Below are 17298 nucleotides of genomic sequence, written 5' to 3'. Positions count from 1 at the left end.
GGCTGGTTCAGGGTTGTTTTGGGGGGCACAAACCACGCGCTCCGGGGCAAACCGGGGCGCTGAGGAAAACCCGAAGCCGCTTTGTACCCCTAAGGCCACGCACCTGCCACGGGAGGGCTCCCGGGCGGCACACGGCAGCGGAGCCCCGGAGAGCAGCAGGCCCGCCCCGAGAGAGCGCTGAGCCGACACCGCCTGTCCCCGCAGACCCGCAGCGCCCCAGGCAAAGCGCGAAGCCTTTTTCCTGCCCGGGCACCCTGGGTGCGAACACAGGGCAGCTGGGTGGCGAGGCACCGGCCGTTAAACCCCGACCGGCACATCCGTCCCGGCTCCCCTCGCACCCAGGACCCGCTGCCGGAACCCGGCGACCCCGCGGGGCCTCGTCCCGCCCCGCCGTTCGCCTCAGAGGGCCGCGGCCAGGCCGTGCCACCGGGACAGGCCCCGCCGCCCCGAGCTGTAAACGCTCGCCGCCCCTTCGCCCCTAAGCCCCCCTTCCCGGCGCCGCTCCTACCCGCCGCGGGTCCGGCCCGCCCGGCCCTGCCTTCCCGGCGACGGCGCTCACTCGCGGGGGCCCAGCCCCACCATCCCAGGCCCCAGCCCCACCGCTCCTCTCAGCCAGGGAGCGCTGCTGAAGTGCTGCTCGAGTAGAACGCCGCCCCGCCAGTCAGAGCCTGCGGTCAAGGCAGGCGCCTTTTCGGCCGGACCCAGAAGCAATATTGAGCGAGGGCCCCCAAGAAAGGGGCTGCTTCGGCCAATCGGAGGCCAAGCAGAGAGTGGCTCTGTCAACGAGGCCGAAAGAAATAGCGGCGCCAGCCAATGGGTAGGGGCGGGAGGCGGGACTCCAGGGGCGGGCCGGATGCGCTTTAAAGGCGCTCTGTGCCTTAGCGCGAGCGGCCAGTACTGGCCAGGATCCGGGGCGCGGGTTGTAACAACGCGCCCAACTGCCGAACGGCAAAGCCCGGCGGACAGGTCTACCCTGGCTGCTGGAGCTCCCCACGGCTCCTGAGCCGGGGCTCGCCCACATGTCTGCGGGGCCCGGCGACCCTCACCCCGCCTGCCCTCGCACCTCTTCGCCACGCAGGAGCCACCGGTCCAGGCCCGCCAGGCCCCGATGCCGTCTCGGCGTGGGGCGCGGGGTGTGGGACGGCTGCGGCGGGGCAGAAGCCAGCCGGTGTGGGGTGCTGCCCGCCACCAAGCTCCTCCACAGCTTCACCCTGTCTCTGGGCCAGCCCAGGAGTGAAGGCTGGTGTCACCCAGCACCCGCATCACCTCCAGCGCAAGGAGCGGGAGGATTTTCAGCTGCCTCTGCGGAGGAGCTATTCGGTACAAGGTGGAGGAGTTAATAATCTTCTTCCATGGGCCGGAGCCTGTAATTGAGCCCTGGCAGGGGCAAATGATTCACAGCTGGGAGAGCTTGGCTCCTGAGGGAGTTTAGGGCTGGCCGAGCAGACTTGGCGTACCGCAGATGAGAGCAGCTGAAGGGGAACGCAGAAGTGACGAGCAGGATTTGGAGGTACAAACATCAGGCCGAGGGTTTAATACAGTAAGCAAGGGAACAGTGGGACAAATGAGCCAATGGAATTAAAAGGACATCAGTGGCTAAATATTGTCAGGTTACTCTCGGCAGTAAGAGCTGTCTGATTGAACAGTTTCACGGGGGATGTTTGTTGTCTGAGTCATTTCAAGGACCAGAGGATAAGTTCTCTTGTGGTTTTCTTCCTGGGGCTCTAGGGATTGCTTCTCCAGGAATGCTTGGCTTTTGCTAGGCTGAATTTTTCTGTACAAGGCATATACTTCTTTAGAAGATCCCTACATTGAGCTTGCCTGCCCTGCTCTAGCAAATGGCACCCACAGAGTGTTTGAGGCCCACCCCACGCATACATCTTCCTCAGCTTAAGTCTGATCCTCCCCTCAGATTTAATTTTGCATCTCCACTGCAGCAAGCTTCATGGAGGGTTCATACCCTGAGGCTGTGTTGCCTGCCTTAGCCCCGTTCCTCTGATTTTCCACCAGTTTTCCACCGGGGTGAACCAGGTTGTTAGGCTGGTGTCATGCCTTTGGAATGACATCTGGAGAAGCCAGTTCTTAGTTGGTCTCCTCACACTGTCGATCAGGTTAATGATATGTTGCAATTTTTGACATGTTCTGTGCCGGGCTCAAAGGCTTGGCAGGCACCAACATCTCTGAGTTATAGGAGGGACATTTCTGTTTAGAGAGAGGTGAGGTGCTTCTGCCTAAAAAAAACGCCTTTGTAAGAGAGCCAGGAGTGAAATCCATGTCTTCTCACTCGTAGCCTCAGGCGCTAACTATTTGAACATGCTACCTCCCACATAACTGTGTCAGAAGGAGAGATTTTGCTTTCCAATCCACCTGCTCTTTGCATCTGATTCACTCTGGAGCCCAGCACGTGGGACACCAGATCCAAAAGTTGTCTCTCAGGCAGGCGACTGCTGGGTGTCACCGCAAAGGCCGTGACACTTTAGGTCCTGCTTTCCTTTCCTCACTGCTTCTGCGAAACAGAAGAGGCGGGGAATTCATGTTTCTGTTTCCCTTGTATTCACAGACCGTGCCCTCCAGCCCAAATGTGGTGTGTGCCAACAGAACTCTGCTCTTCCTAGCTCCAGGGACTGCCCCTACCTCCTGCCCGCACGCGTCCTCCTGCTTCAGCCAGAGCTGCTGCTCTCTGAGCTGTGTTCTCTGCCCAGCACATAAACACGGCAGAGCACACTCTGACCTCGCTGCACCCCTTGGCACTGCCAGGCCGAAGCAAGATAAGACATGATATTTAGCAGCTTTGGTGTGACTTTCAGGGCCCCCAGGAAAGCTGGATCCTGGTGCTGAGCCTGCCGCATGCAGCCTGCGGTCCTTCCGCAGCCTGGCCTGACTTGCAGGCAGTGGAAGCAGAAGGTGCAGTCGTGGTTTCCAAGACTGCATTGCGCCCTCATATCACCACCAAATTCCACCCTTCCAGGACCTTGAATCTCTCTACAGGTAATCTTTCAGCTTTTATTAGATCCGTCTACACAACAGGATATTACTTCTTAGCTGAAATTACTGTTAGGTGTTGGTCAACTGCTTGGACAGATGCTCCTGTTCTGTTTCAGAGCTGTTCTACCAACCTACTGATTTCTAGTATTAGGCACAAGTTTGCACTGCTGGGGCTGTACTCCTGTGTCTCTGCCCTTCTTTTCACAGGGAGTTCAGTCCCCACGGCTCTTCCTGTGCTGTAAACCACCAGTCTGCAAAATCCTAGTAGCATGTTTTGATGCTGACGAGTTTGGTGCTCAGCTGCCACCTCAGCCCTCTCCCATGCATCATCTCCAGCACAGCAGGAGGAGCACAACGCTGCCTGATTTTAGTGATGCTTTTAGCAGCCCAAACTCAGCTCTCCCCAAAGAGACTAAGCACCCCAGCTTGAGCACAGAACCACTTGTAGCTGGCATCCAAAGACAGCAGTGAAAGCGTGGACACGGTCCCTGGTCTTCTGGGAAGGACAGACAGAAAAGCTGTCCATCCAGTTGTCCAGTGCCTGACGAGACAGTGGCACCCTGTGGTGAGGCTGGTTCATCACAGTGTGTCACCCGGGTCTGGTCAGACAGCACCACCTAACGAGGGCCCTGGGCCACCTCCCTTTAAGCCCTGATGGCCTATAGTAGCCTACAGGTGGGGGCATCTCGTGGGGGTCCCTGTGCCTCTTTCACACAAGCACCCACCAGCTCCCCATCATGTGTCAAGGCTGAGCCACACTCCTGTTTATACCGTGATGCTCCTGCTATGCTATATCTGTACCAGGATGAATCACCCAGCTCTGCTCTTGGAAGAGTCATTTCAGGTCCATGATTGTCAGCTGCCTCCTCAGTCACTTTTGCTTCTGGTGACTCCTGTTTCAGGGCTACTGTCCCACACCTGCACGCAGCCAGGAGCAGAAATAGCCTGATACTAGTGGTCACAAACCCTTCAGAGAAGCCAGATCTCCAAACTCCAAGCCACATACCATTGTGCAGGAACCTGCAGCCTGCGCTAGAAGTGTGTCACCTCCTTGCCAAACACCAGCCTGTTGCTTGTTTGGTCTCTGTTCCTCTTCCAGCTTCTAGGGGACACGTGCTCTGCTTCAGCTCCTCTCCTAAACAGCACTGCTCCTTGCACCAAGCACCTGCAGAAACCAACATCTGTCCTTTGGCACTGCCCTGTTACCGTTACTACACACAGACTCGCTCCACAACCCACCCAAATGCCAGAACCCCCTTCCCGCCTCATGCAGTTTCACTGTGCGCCTGAAGAAAGGCGACTGAGGCGGCTGTCCCGCGGGTCAGTGCAAGCCTCGGCCAGGCACCCCGACTCCAGCTGCAGAAGCAGCCGGGATGAGCGCACGGACCCGGGAATGGCAGCGGGACCTCTGCCGTGAGGGAGGCTGTGGCCGGCCGGGCCCCTCGAGCCCGGAGGGAAGTGCCCAAAGCTCCCCAGAGGTGCCCTAAAGCTCCCCAAAGCGCGCCGCGGCAGCCCGCCCCGCGCCCGAGGCCCCGGGCTGTGGGGCGGGGCCGGCCGCCCAGGTGCTTCATTATTCATGAGCTTTCGCGCGCTTTTGCTGATCACGTGGTTCGTTTTCGCGCGGAATCCGGCTGGGCAGGAAGACGTGGCGGCAATGGCGGTGAGCGGCCGGGCTGGGGTAGCGGGGCGAGTTGAGGTTCCCCCCAGCTCCCCGCGGGGTGCAGACTGCGTTCCTCCTCGCCGAGGGTGCCTTGGCCCTGCGGGCATGGCCGCGCGGGGTCCGGGGGGGTTTCGAGGAGGGGGGTGAATGGGGGTGCGCTCGCCGGGACACCCCAGACGCCGGGGTGTTTCCCGCGTGTCTGTGCATTTCCCTTGTTATTTGCGAGGAGAACGAGTTAATCTTTTCCCCTGTGGGGAAAGAGGAGTCCTCGCTAATCCATGGCCCCTTCTGACCGCCGTCCGCGTTCCAGAGGCTCCTGGAAGCACCATCTATCCTCTCCCCCCATGGCCCGGTGCCGAGGAGGGGGATGCCCCGGCCCCGCGCCCTCACCTTCTCCCTCCGGTCCTTGCAGGACTCCTCCGAGTCGCAGGCGGCGGTCACCAGCCCCCTCCGCAGCTCACGCCGGGGCGATGCCTTCACGTCCAGCCCCGGCCGGGACCTGCCGCCCTTCGAGGATGAGTCCGAAGGGCTCCTGGGGACCGAGGGGTTCCCCGAAGAGGAGGAAGAAGGAGAAGAGCTCATCGGGGAAGGGATGGAAAGGTAAGGAAGCCGGCGGGAGCCAGCTTCTGGAGGGGTGGTGTTTGGGGATGGGGGTTGCTAACTGGATGCCCGTTCAGCTGGCAACACTTGGGGGGGTCTCAGTCACGGTGGGGTTCCACTGCTGTGGTGGTGGTTGGGGTGAGGGGGCTGAAGAGCTTCTGGACAGCAGAGAAGGGTCAGCATGTGAAGAACTGAGCAAATTGCAAGCTGGAGCCAAAGTGCTTCCATGATCCAGTGTGGATAAACCAGGATCTCCCTGGATGTGCGATACTCATCCAGACCAGCTCCTTGCTCCTGCTGGTGCATGGGTTGGTGTTGTGTTACTCAGCCAGGCCTGCCAGCAAGTCGGTGAACTTAAATACAAGGGCTTGAATGCTGATATTCATAACACTGTGCTGTACCCTCCCGCTGTGAAGTGTCTGCCTGCTCCACAGCTCCAGTCTTGCTGCAAAGCCCATAGCTGGATACAGGCAGCAGAAATGGTTTCTGGATCCTGGGCTGATGCAGTGCAATGTGTGTGTGCTAGGGACTACCGCCCCATCCCCGAGCTGGACACCTACGAGGCAGAGGGCCTGGCTTTGGACAGCGAAGATGTGGAGGAGCTGACTGCCAGCCAGCGAGAAGCTGCAGAGCGAGTGATGAGGCAGCGAGACCGTGAGCTGGAGCAGGGCATGGGCCGCATGAGGAGGGGGCTGCTCTACGGTAGGTGGATATGAGCTGTACTAAGTGGGCTGCTGCTCCTGTGTGGTTGACTGTAACCCAGCCCTTGTCCGGGAGCTGGACTCTCACCCTCAGCATGGCAGATAGGTCTCTGGAGCTCCAGTGTATTTGGGCTCTCGGTGAAATCTCTTGCTGTGGGCTTGGATGGACACCGCAGTGCATAATCCCTTGGATTTGGGCTTAGTAGGAGCTTGTTTGGTGTGTTCTGCTTGCATGTTTACTGCTGAAAGAAAGGCAGGATCCTGGGCCCATGTCAGGGGTTTGGGATTCTACTGAGCGTAAGCTGTGGCGCTGCTGCTGGTGGTGGTTTAGAGACTTCTGTGGGCTGGGTGGGATGGGCATTGATGCACTTGGAAGCCCATTTCCTGGCCTTCCTCCCTCAGTGCATTAATGGATGTGACTGTGTGCTTTTCCATACAAATCTTCTTTTACCCCTATAAAGTCTGAGCTACATTATGGGAGAGGTAGGAACTAGGCTAGAACTGGTTTTAGGCTGGGCCTAGTATGGTTCTTGGTTTGTATTCCAGGCTCTAACTAATTTGCTTCCACAGCCTGTGTGATCCGACTGTGACTCATGCAAAAAGTGGGAATGGGAATCCCAGCTCTTAAACAAGTTTTCCTCCTAACCCTTAGATAGTGATGATGAAGATGAAGACCGACCCTCACGGAAGAGGCGGCTGGCAGAACGAGCTGCCGACGGCGCGGAAGAGGAAGATGAAGACATGATTGAGAGCATTGAGAATCTGGAAGACATGAAGGGGCATTCAGTGAGGGAGTGGGTTTCCATGGCAGCTCCCCGGCTTGAGATCTACCACCGCTTCAAGAACTTCCTGAAGACACATGTGGATGACCATGGGCACAATGTCTTCAAAGAGAGGATCAGCGACATGTGCAAAGGTAGGGCCAGGCAGTCAGAGGGTCTCTCCTCTTTATGTGGGTCTTGGTACATCACAGTTCTCTGGTCCATGGGTGGGTTTTTTCTGCCTGCCCTGTTTTCCTCAGACGTTGAGTCAGCACTTTAAGAAACTGATGCTGATGGAGATAAATGAATAATGGAAACATGTCTACTATCCTCTTTGATTCTGGCGCTGACTAATTAGTAGGCCCCTGGTGTCTGTTCCTCATTAATATTCATATCATAGAAGTGCTAGCAAAGGAATATGTGGGGCAGCAGACAGTGGTCTGCAAGCTTGCAGTCTGAAAGAGACAACAATTGCTCGCTGTCTGTGCTGGTTACTTGCTCATGCTGGAACCTGGATTATTCAGCAAGGGGACACAAACAGACCCTGTGACTTGGGAAACCATGTCAGTGTTGCAGCCTTCTATTCTGGCTAGGCACTGCCAGAAGCAGCAGTCCTCATGAAGTTTAACAACAGAAATTGTCCCATCTAGGAACAGCTCATTTAACTGCAGTTCCTTGTGTTTCTTCCTTGCGTTGAGGCTGAAGGTCTGGATCTGGGTCTGCATTAGACAGCTAGGAAATAAAAGGCATTATTCTTGTCCCTTTACAGGAGCACAACACACAGGAGGGTTTTGCCAGCTGTTCAGCACTCTTGTCTCTCCTCTTACCCTCTGTTTCTTGGAGGTCTGTGGGAGGGTGATGTGTGGGGCTCTGAGGCCTTTGAGTCTCAGGAGCACTTGGGTTAGGAAGTCTCAGTGCTCAGCTGGAGAGGAACAACCAGGGTTTGATACGGATGAAGAATTTGTCAGAAAAACAAACTAAAAAGACTTTTCCACCCATTTTCAAACTGTTGACCCCTAAGCATTTCTCAGGGAAAGTGTGGGCATTGGCAAACTGCAGCCTGTAGGATACAGGCTTGTCTGTTCTGGCTGCCTTCTGCAGGCTCCTTGAGGAGTGAGCAGGTTGAAAATATAATTCACATCATCTTTTTGTTAAGAGAACAGAGAGAGTCTGGTGGTGAACTATGAGGATCTGGCAGCCCAGGAACATGTCCTTGCCTACTTTCTGCCTGAGGCCCCAGCAGAAATGCTGAAGATCTTTGATGAAGCAGCTAAGGAAGTGGTGTTGGCCATGTACCCCAAATACGATCGTATTGCTCAGGAGATCCATGTCCGTATCTCCCACCTCCCTCTTGTGGAAGAGTTGCGGTCACTCAGGTAAGCAGCAGAACTCCCAGCAGTGTCTTGGGGCATGCCACAGCCTTTGGGGGTGCACAGGAGATCTAGTCTGCAAGCTAAAGTTCTGGAGAAGTCCTGACAAAATGACCAAGCTTACTACAAGAAAGAAGTCAGATTAAGGATGTATTTCCCATGTCCCCTGACATAAACCACAAACCCTGTGAGAAACCTCCTCCTGATAGCTGTTTCTTACTAGGCCTTTGGGAGCCTTGTAGCAAGAAGATTTCTGTAGGGTGTTCTGCCTTCTGTGCCCCACAAGCATCCAGCATCTCTCTGTCTTTCCTCAGGCAACTGCACTTGAATCAGTTGATCCGGACCAGCGGCGTGGTGACGAGTTGCACAGGGGTCCTGCCTCAGCTCAGCATGGTCAAATACAACTGCAGCAAGTGCAGCTTCATCCTGGGACCCTTCTTCCAGTCCCAGAACCAGGAGGTGAAACCCGGTTCCTGCCCAGAGTGTCAGTCTCTTGGCCCCTTTGAAATCAACATGGAAGAGGTAAGAGACATGTGTTTCTGCATAGGAACTGCTCATCCTGCCCCAGCTGCTGCACTGCCGGTTCCTCGCAGCCCTGCCAGCACTCCCACCCTTTGAACAGTGAAGTTAGAGCTTGTCTATTGGAGCTCTTGACCTGAATCTGCCCAATTTAGTAGCCAAAAGTAATTTGCTGCCTTATTTTGAATGTTTGGGCTGAATCTTTTGCCACAGTCATTTCTGTGGCAGTTACCTACCCAGATTGTAGAAATGCAGACAGAGACTGTCCAGTTCTCCTCCTTTCCAAGTCAGGTCAGTACTCTGATCTGCCAGGTGAGGAAACCAGAAGGCAGTAGCAGAATCACTGGTGTGGAGCTTTTGGTTTTCATTCTTTGCTTTGATGTCTTCAACCATCACAAGCAGAGCATCCCTGTCCCAGGAACTAGCATGGTATTTGGGTGGACAAACACTGTGGTGGCTGACAGACAGTGGTGAGACGTGTTTCAGCACCCCAGAGTGCTTTCTCATCCCTATCGTTGTCTATCACACCTTGGAATTGCTCCTCAGAGCCTCTGCCCTTCCATGCCCATGGTTTTCTAACTGAAATACATTAAATCTTTGAATAGACCCCTGGTGAGGGAAAGCAGTTGCTCATGCTGATGCCTGGGTAACCTTTATTTTGTTTCTGTAGACAGTCTATCAGAACTATCAGCGCATCAAGATCCAGGAGAGCCCTGGGAAGGTCGCTGCTGGCAGGCTGCCCCGCTCCAAGGATGCCATTCTCCTCGCTGATCTGGTTGACAGCTGCAAGCCAGGGGATGAGATTGTGAGTACGTGGTTGACCTCAAGTATGGGGTGAGCACACAGTGGTTTTCAACTCTTGACAGTGACATCGTGAGAGCATCTGTGGGGATGTGGGGAGGGATTGTCCTCAGACACATTTGGGCAACTACTTTGAAGACTGGTGTCCTAAAATGGAGAGGGGATGGGTTTGTACTGTGCTGGGACTCACATACCATCTCCTGGTTCCCAGGAGCTAACAGGCATCTACCACAACAACTATGACGGCTCCTTGAACACTGCCAATGGTTTCCCGGTGTTTGCGACTGTGATCCTGGCCAACCACATTGCCAAAAAGGACAACAAGCTGGCTATTGGAGAGCTGACTGATGAAGATGTGAAAGTGATTGTGGGTCTGTCCAAGGATGAGCAAATTGGGGAGAAGGTGGGTCAGCCTCAGACATCCCTTTTTTTCCATTTGATAGCTTGCTATCCCCTGCAGCTGCATCAGAAAGGATGAAAGATGTCAGCTGGCTAAACTGGTTAAAGAACTTGTAGAAGTCCTAGTTACCTCTGAATAGTCTTCTGTAGCTCCAAGACAGCTGTTGGTGAGGGTGAGTTACAGGAAGAAAGTAAAGTAAGAAACTTTGTTTGTCCTTTTGGGAGTCGTATTTTGTTACTCCCCTGCCTTCTCTGAGTCTTCCATGTCACAACAAGGCTGGAAGATGAGACCCTGCTTATATCTGATCATTGGGTTTTCTCCCCATATTTCAAAAGCAACCTGAGAGCAGTGCTCCAGAGGGCCAATGTTTGCATTCCCAGTCTTTTGAAGGGAATGTTATTACTTAGCTTAAGCTGTGATAAAGATCCTAGCTTTGCTTCTCTGCATAAGACCTGAATCCAGTATTTGAAAGAACAAAGCTCCTGTACTGGTGCATGTTGCCCTTCACTAGGGTCAGGTTTAATTGAGCCAGGACTCTTTTAAGAAAGTCAGTAGTCTCCAGCATCATGCTGTTACCAGAATATCCGTGAGAAAATAAGCCGGTTAGTCATAATATTTGACTGTGATGAGAATTCATGTGTGGCAATGCCCATCCAGCTACTATCATGTGCACTGAGTAAGTCTCAAATCAAGGTCTCCAGCTTTGGAGCAGCTGATAACAGTCACTGCAGTGTGCTTTGTGTGCAGCAGGAGTGTGGAGGCGGTGATGGCAGCTTCCAGCACCAGACTACACAATCCGCTGTGCCCCAACAGCACTGCTTTTGTGAAGCACCTTTAGGGAATGCTGGGTGGGTAACTGCCTTTGAAAAAACCCTCTCACCATGGATAATAAAAGCCTGAAGGCAGCAGTATTGTTGGGGTAACTGTAGGTACAGGTCCTTGCTGTTTTTCATTCTGCCTGGATTGGGACATTCCCTGAAAAACTCCTGGTTTTCCTTTCAGATTTTTGCCAGTATTGCCCCATCTATTTATGGGCATGAAGATATCAAGAGAGGTTTGGCTTTAGCTCTATTCGGTGGAGAGCCCAAAAACCCAGGTGGGTGTCACTGCTGTCAGTCGGAGCCATTTCACTCAGGGGAAGGCGAATGGATCTGGGTTTGTCTGCATTGTTGCAATGAGAGTGGTTAGAGTTGTCTGTGTGTCTTGGTGACAGATGAGGTAACAGTCTGAGAGATATCTATGATGGAAGAACTGGTGTGACAGTAGAAAAGCTAAGACTGAAAACATCTCCTGCTGCACACCTAGGCAGGTTTTTATCCCTCCTTCTCTAGGAGGTCATGTTTGATGCCTCTTTAGAGGTTTGACCTTTCTGTGCCTTCATTTGTTCTCCTTCATGACATCTCCTCCTTAGGATGTGCTCAGCAAGGTTAGAAATGCTGTTTTACACGTGACCACCTCCAAAGCTGACTTTCCCTCAGCTTCCCTGTGAAGTGTTTTCCCTGCCTAACCTTTGTCTTCCCTTCAGCTGCGTGGTGTTCGGGACAGGGTTGCTATCAAGCCATGCACCCAGCTGCCAATGTGTGTCTCTCCCATTACTCTTGTAGGTGGCAAACACAAAGTCCGTGGTGACATCAACGTGCTGCTGTGCGGAGACCCTGGCACTGCGAAATCACAGTTTCTCAAATACATAGAGAAGGCGTCTAGCAGAGCCATCTTCACCACTGGCCAGGGAGCTTCTGCTGTGGGCCTCACAGCCTATGTCCAGAGGCACCCAGTCAGCAGGGAGTGGACTTTGGAGGCGGGAGCCCTCGTGCTGGCTGACAGAGGTGTCTGCCTGATCGATGAATTTGACAAGGTGAGGCCTAGCTTCATCTCTGTGAGGAGGGTTAGGGACTGTCTGGAACCTCTGTGGTGAAGACGCACTATAACTCCTCGTGCCATATTCCAGCTGACCAAGGCTCCTGCAGCTTGCTTACACCCTTAGTGGTCCACATGCAGTTTGCTACTCCTTTAGAGCATCAGGAGCTGATTGCCCACGGGACGTTGGGTGGTGGGTATAGACATAGATTCAGTTTGAGTCATTCTTGCTTTCTCATAGATGAATGATCAAGATAGGACCAGCATCCACGAAGCCATGGAGCAGCAAAGCATTTCCATCTCCAAAGCAGGCATTGTCACATCCTTGCAAGCCCGCTGCACCGTTATTGCTGCTGCCAATCCTATAGGTAAGTACTGAGAGCCCCCAAGATCATCTCGGGCATCCAGCATGAGTCCTGCTGTGATGGGAACTGTGGCGCAGCTTTCCCTCCCTCCACCTGGTTTCTCCAGGTCAAATGAGCAGTGAAGTCTCTCTGTGTAGGTCTGAGCTTGCTTCAAAGCTTCATCCCTGAAGCCTGTGTTTAACTTTGGGCTTTGTCTTTGTGATCTAGGTGGGCGCTATGACCCGTCGTTAACTTTCTCGGAGAATGTAGACCTGACAGAGCCCATCATCTCTCGATTCGATATCCTGTGTGTGGTGAGAGACACAGTGGACCCTGTGCAGGTACGTGCTGGTGCTATGAACCTGAGCTTGTGCTGGGCTTGTAGTGCTGCTGCTGGGATGCTCAGCTGCAGTTGTTCATGGAGTTTTGCTATCCAGTGAGCGTCTGCAGTGTTTGTTTGTCCACTGATCTCTTGTAGGATGAAATGCTTGCCCGGTTTGTTGTTGGCAGCCATGTCAAGCACCACCCAGGTAGCAAGGAGGCAGTGAATGGGGATGCCAATGAGGTCATTCTTCCCAACACATACGGGGTTGAACCCATTCCCCAGGAGATCCTAAGGAAATATATCATCTATGCCAAAGAGAAGGTCCATCCCAAACTGAACCAGATGGACCAGGACAAAGTGGCCCGGATGTACAGTGACCTCAGGAAAGAGTCTATGGTGAGAATATTGAGTGGGGGAGAAGTGTGTATGTAGACTGCAAATCAGCCTGAGACTGCTCTGGCATATGCTGAGGCATTCTTGCCATTCCTGTCACAAAAGTCTGTGCCTCTTTTGTGAGAGACGTGCAGATCCTGGAGTGTGCGCTGAACAGACGATTCTTCATCTAAATGCAGACCCTTGCCTGTTGGTGATGTGTGACTGATGGACTGGACACACATACCAGTGCCTGCCAGGATGGACACATGTACTAGTGCCTGACATGCCAAAGTCCTCTTATTGTCACCCAGTCTGGCAGGCCGGCAGGAGATGCTTGCATTTGCTCAGCCCCATATGCTCCTGGTATGTTACAGGGAACTGTTCTGTGGAGAAATGAGCTTCTCTCTTGTCTCTTGGGCTCATTTTGTGCTCTCCAAGTGGAATTTGTTGAGGTCAGAGGGAAATTTTTTGGAGTTTGGGAGAACTCTTAAATTTTTACTTTTTAATTAGCTTTTTGTTTCTTTAACTCTTCTCCAGCAATTTGTGGGAGGAAGGGTGCCCATGTAGGTAGCAGCGTCCCTGCCGCTGCCCAGGACTGGTACCACAGCACAGGACGTGCCAGCAGGTGGCAGAGCCTCCTTAGCCTGGCAGTGCTCCAAGGCCCAGGAGCAGCTTCCCGTGCTGTGAAGTAGCTCCTGGGCCACAAGCCACCTGGCTTTGATTTTTCAGTAAGGAGTTGTCTCCTCTTCTTTCCCTTCAGGCGACCGGCAGCATCCCCATCACAGTGCGTCACATCGAGTCCATGATCCGGATGGCCGAAGCTCACGCCCGCATGCACCTGCGGGATTACGTGGTGGAGGATGACGTCAACATGGCCATCCGGGTGATGCTGGAGAGCTTCATCGACACGCAGAAGTTCAGCGTCATGCGGAGTATGCGCAAGGTGGGCGCTGGCTGAGCCGAGGGCTGTAGCTGCACCCCAGACTCCTGGGTTCGATGGCAGCCTCCTCTCACTGCGCTGGCTGTGGGAAGGGACTCAGCCAGTCTTCGCAGGGGTCTGTCCTGCAGAGTCGGGCGCTGAGCCCATGTCACTGGAGTGAGCCTGGAGGCACTGCTGCCACCTGCCCTTCGTTAGTCTGTGGCGGGGCAGTGCTTTTGTTGGTGCTGAGGAGGAAGCACACCCTGAGCCTCTGTATGGAAAGCACTGCCACCTCTCCTCTTTCTTAACACCTTCCACGCTAATTTGGCTGCTGCTGCCAGGTGATGGAGCCTGAGCAGGCAGCAGTTTCTTCACGTTTTTCTCTAGGACTCTTCAAGGGAGAGCGAACCACAGGGCAGCACTCACTGTGGTTTCCCACACGGTCTGCCCTGTCCTCTGAGCGGCAGGGGCTGGCTCCGAACGGCTCTTGGCTGCCCACAGCCTGGCATTTATCCACTGCAAGTGTCTGCCCTCAGTCTGAACGACTCGTGGCCTCTCTCTTTGGTTGCAAACAGCCAGCCAAGTGTGAGCGGCTGCTGGAGGAGGGGCATGGGGCAGTCTGGGTGAAGGGAAGCAGCTCTGCACCTTCCCCAGGACCAGCCCGCTCCAGGCCGCTGCCCCCAGGGAGCAACACACCCCTGCACATTGGCCCCAGGCTTCAGGGCCCCTCCAGAGATCCCTTATGTGTGAGAGCAGCTGGTGGAGGAGCATCAAGGCTGTCATAGGGCTGCATTTTAACTGCATGTGCAGGTGGCAGCTTGGCAAGGCTTGAAGTCCCTTAAGAGACACTGAGGGCGCAGGTGACAGTGGTGTCCTTTGCTTCCCAGTGCTCTGTGGGAGGAGGGGGTTGGTTGGTGTTGGGCATGGGAGACCTGCAGTGTGTCGCTTGGTTCCTGACCTGCTTGGCTTATCTCATCTTCCCAGACGTTCTCCCGCTACCTCTCATTCAAGCGAGACAACAACGAGCTGCTGCTGTTCATCCTGAAGCAGCTGGTCGCAGAGCAGGTGATGTACCAGAGAAACCGGTACGGGGCCCAGCAAGACACCATAGAAGTCCCGGAGAAGGATCTGGTGGATAAGGTATGGGCTGATCATATGCAGCCTTCTCTGGGTTGGTTCCTGCTCTCTGCCATCTCAGAACCAGAGGTGTTCTCAGACTTGTCATTTCCCTTTCCAAGTTACAGTGCCAGGAAAAGAGTACCTGGTGTTACTCAATTTAACCCAGGATCAGGACTGTCTGATCTGTCTCTGCTCTTCTCTTGTCTGGAAGCACCATATTCCTCCTCCATTCTCATGTTCCCCCATAAAGCTTTGGGGCTGGAGTGGTAAATCCTGTAGTACAGCTGGGGCTTTGCAGGTGAATGCAAACACCCAGGTTCCCTGGCACCTGCATTTGAACATGTGTAAACCAGAAAAATCTGTTTATACAAACTTTCCCAATCCCTCCCAAGGCTCACCCTCTTCAATGTGTCCTCATCCTGGTCCAGGGGCTGTGCTCCCAGCTCAGTCTTTCTGTGCAGAGGACTGACCTTGCCTGGCACTAAAGCAGGATTTGATTCCTGGGTTGCTGCTTTTCTGCTCCCTGCTTCAGACATGCAGATTAACAACTGCCAGAGCCACAGCTTGGTGCTGCTGGTGTGACTGTCCCGGTCAGAGGTCTCCTGCAAAACTCTCCCACTGGTGAGGTACTGGGGGCTTTTGGATAGTCGTTACTCTCTAGCTCTGGTGCAAGCAAAAGGACGAGCTGAGAACAGGCAGATGCTGAGCCAGCATCCTCTCTTTGCTCAGCTCAGCTCTGCCAATGCTCCTTCTTCCTGACCTGCAGTCTCCCCTGCTACTGCAGTTCTGATTCCTGCTGAGCGGAGCAAAGATTGTCGACTGTCAAATTCTATGTGGCCTCTGCTATGGAAAATCACATGATCTTTTTTTTTCCCCCTTTAAAAATAAACATTTATGGTTCCCCTCTGCCCTCTTGGCAGGCTCGGCAGATCAACATCCACAACCTCTCTGCCTTCTACGACAGCGAAGTGTTCAAGATGAACAGGTTCAGCCGAGATGTGAAGCGGAAGCTGATTGTCCAGCAGTTCTGAGGCTGGCAGTGGGGTCTGCCACGTGCTCCTGTGAGATGAGACCTTCATCCTGCAGCCCTCCTGGGAACACCACAGAGATCATGATCCAGAGGGACTGAGCTGCGTGTCCTCTTGCTTTGTGCCTTACGGATTAAGCGAGTGCTGAACTGCCAAAGCCCTTGCAAATAGAGCAGAGTTAAGTAGTTAAATGCCCAGCCAAGTCAGTTTAATAACTTTGTTCACTGTTTTGCCTTGTAGCTAAGCACAACAGGGAGAGAGAATTGCTGGCCACATAGATGGCATGTTTGCTGTTTGTTTGTCACTAGTTGTTACGGGCTCATCTGCAGGAGAGACTGAGTGGGAGCATTTGAAAAGCATTTGTCTGCCTTACTCATGCCCCTTGCATTGCAGGCACCCTCAGGGATTCTCTTTTCCCATCTCTGGCGACTGTGCAGCCTTCTGGGTGATAATTGAGACTGCTTTCAACTCGGTGAACCGGCCAGCCTCTCAGCTCCAGGCCTTTGTGCCTGACACTTGACATTTCCCCAGGTGCCCACATGGGTTGACCTTGTGCTTGGTTTCTGTAAGGGGTGGGGTGTGTGAAGATAAATAAAACGTAACTGTTTCTGATATTAGTGGTGATCTGTATGGGCAGTGAAAGCTCCTTCAGAACAAGCCAGGGAGTGTCCAGAAGCCTTAGGGAAGGGGCTTCCCCTGCCTTACTGGGTGTTACCTCTGTACACCTGTCAGTGGATATGAATCTCTGGCAAAAGTGCTGGTGCTCAAACCACTGCTGGTGCACAAACCACCACTGCTCCCACCCATTGGTTCAGGGTGAAGTACCCGTGGTGCTGTTTTGGGGGTGTAGCAGTGGAGGAGCCCTGAGCTGGAAGTGTTGAGGGAGGACAGGATGGGCTTGGTCTTTCATGAGATTTTCTTACTGTGTGTTTTGAATACATTTGTTTTTCAGTACTTGTTTGTTTTCTTCTCTTGGGAACTCCTGCAGGCATGGGGGAAATGAAGAGCATAACTGAGCAACTTGGGTGCTGGACCAGCTGCTCAGCAGTTTGCAGGGTTGGATTTGGGTACAAACACATCCCGTGTTTGCTCTTCAGGTCAGTGGTAACTGCCAGCACTGGTCTTGGCTACTGCACATCCTCACTGTGAGTAGATACCAGGACATGGCTGTCCACAGGACGGTGTCATGAGCTCTACAGTTCCCATCCAGGGCCTGCCTGGAGTGGCTCCTTGTTTTGTCTGTTTATTGGAGCTCTTATCCCTCTGTGGGACTCTCCTGGAAACATTAGTATTACCTGGAGACTGTCCCATCACAGTGCCATCTCCCACCTCCCTTCCTTGCCCACTCCTGTCTTGGCTGCCACTTGGATTCCGGCCTGGGAGCAGCAGCAAACCCTCTCCAAGATAGGGCTGAGGTCTGTAGTGAATGTGCTTTGCCCAGCTAGACTTAGGGCACTGTAAGGCATCTCCAGCCCCCTGCCTCTTGTGCTCCACAGAACTTGTGAACTGGCTGCTGCAATTCCACCTTGGCCAA

General features: G+C 53.8%; 1 protein-coding gene across 1 annotated transcript; it reads left to right on the top strand.

Moving 5' to 3' along the window:
- Window positions 1–4639: 4639 nt before the first annotated feature.
- MCM2 (minichromosome maintenance complex component 2) lies at window positions 4640–15767 on the top strand (the record flags this gene model as incomplete). The annotated part of the gene is made up of 16 exons (XM_084269558.1): window positions 4640–4645; window positions 5058–5245; window positions 5772–5947; window positions 6599–6862; window positions 7864–8083; window positions 8392–8599; window positions 9267–9401; window positions 9609–9800; window positions 10800–10893; window positions 11402–11652; window positions 11896–12022; window positions 12227–12339; window positions 12477–12719; window positions 13459–13641; window positions 14602–14757; window positions 15657–15767. 16 exons carry the CDS (start codon window positions 4640–4642, stop codon window positions 15765–15767), a joined length of 2667 nt encoding a protein of 888 aa, XP_084125684.1.
- Window positions 15768–17298: the final 1531 nt, after the last annotated feature.

Source organism: Gallinula chloropus (genome assembly GCF_964237585.1).
Source record: "Gallinula chloropus genome assembly, chromosome: 12".
Taxonomy (NCBI): domain Eukaryota; kingdom Metazoa; phylum Chordata; class Aves; order Gruiformes; family Rallidae; genus Gallinula; species Gallinula chloropus.
Note: the sequence above shows the minus strand (reverse complement) of the source record. Positions and strands in the feature narration are given on the sequence as shown.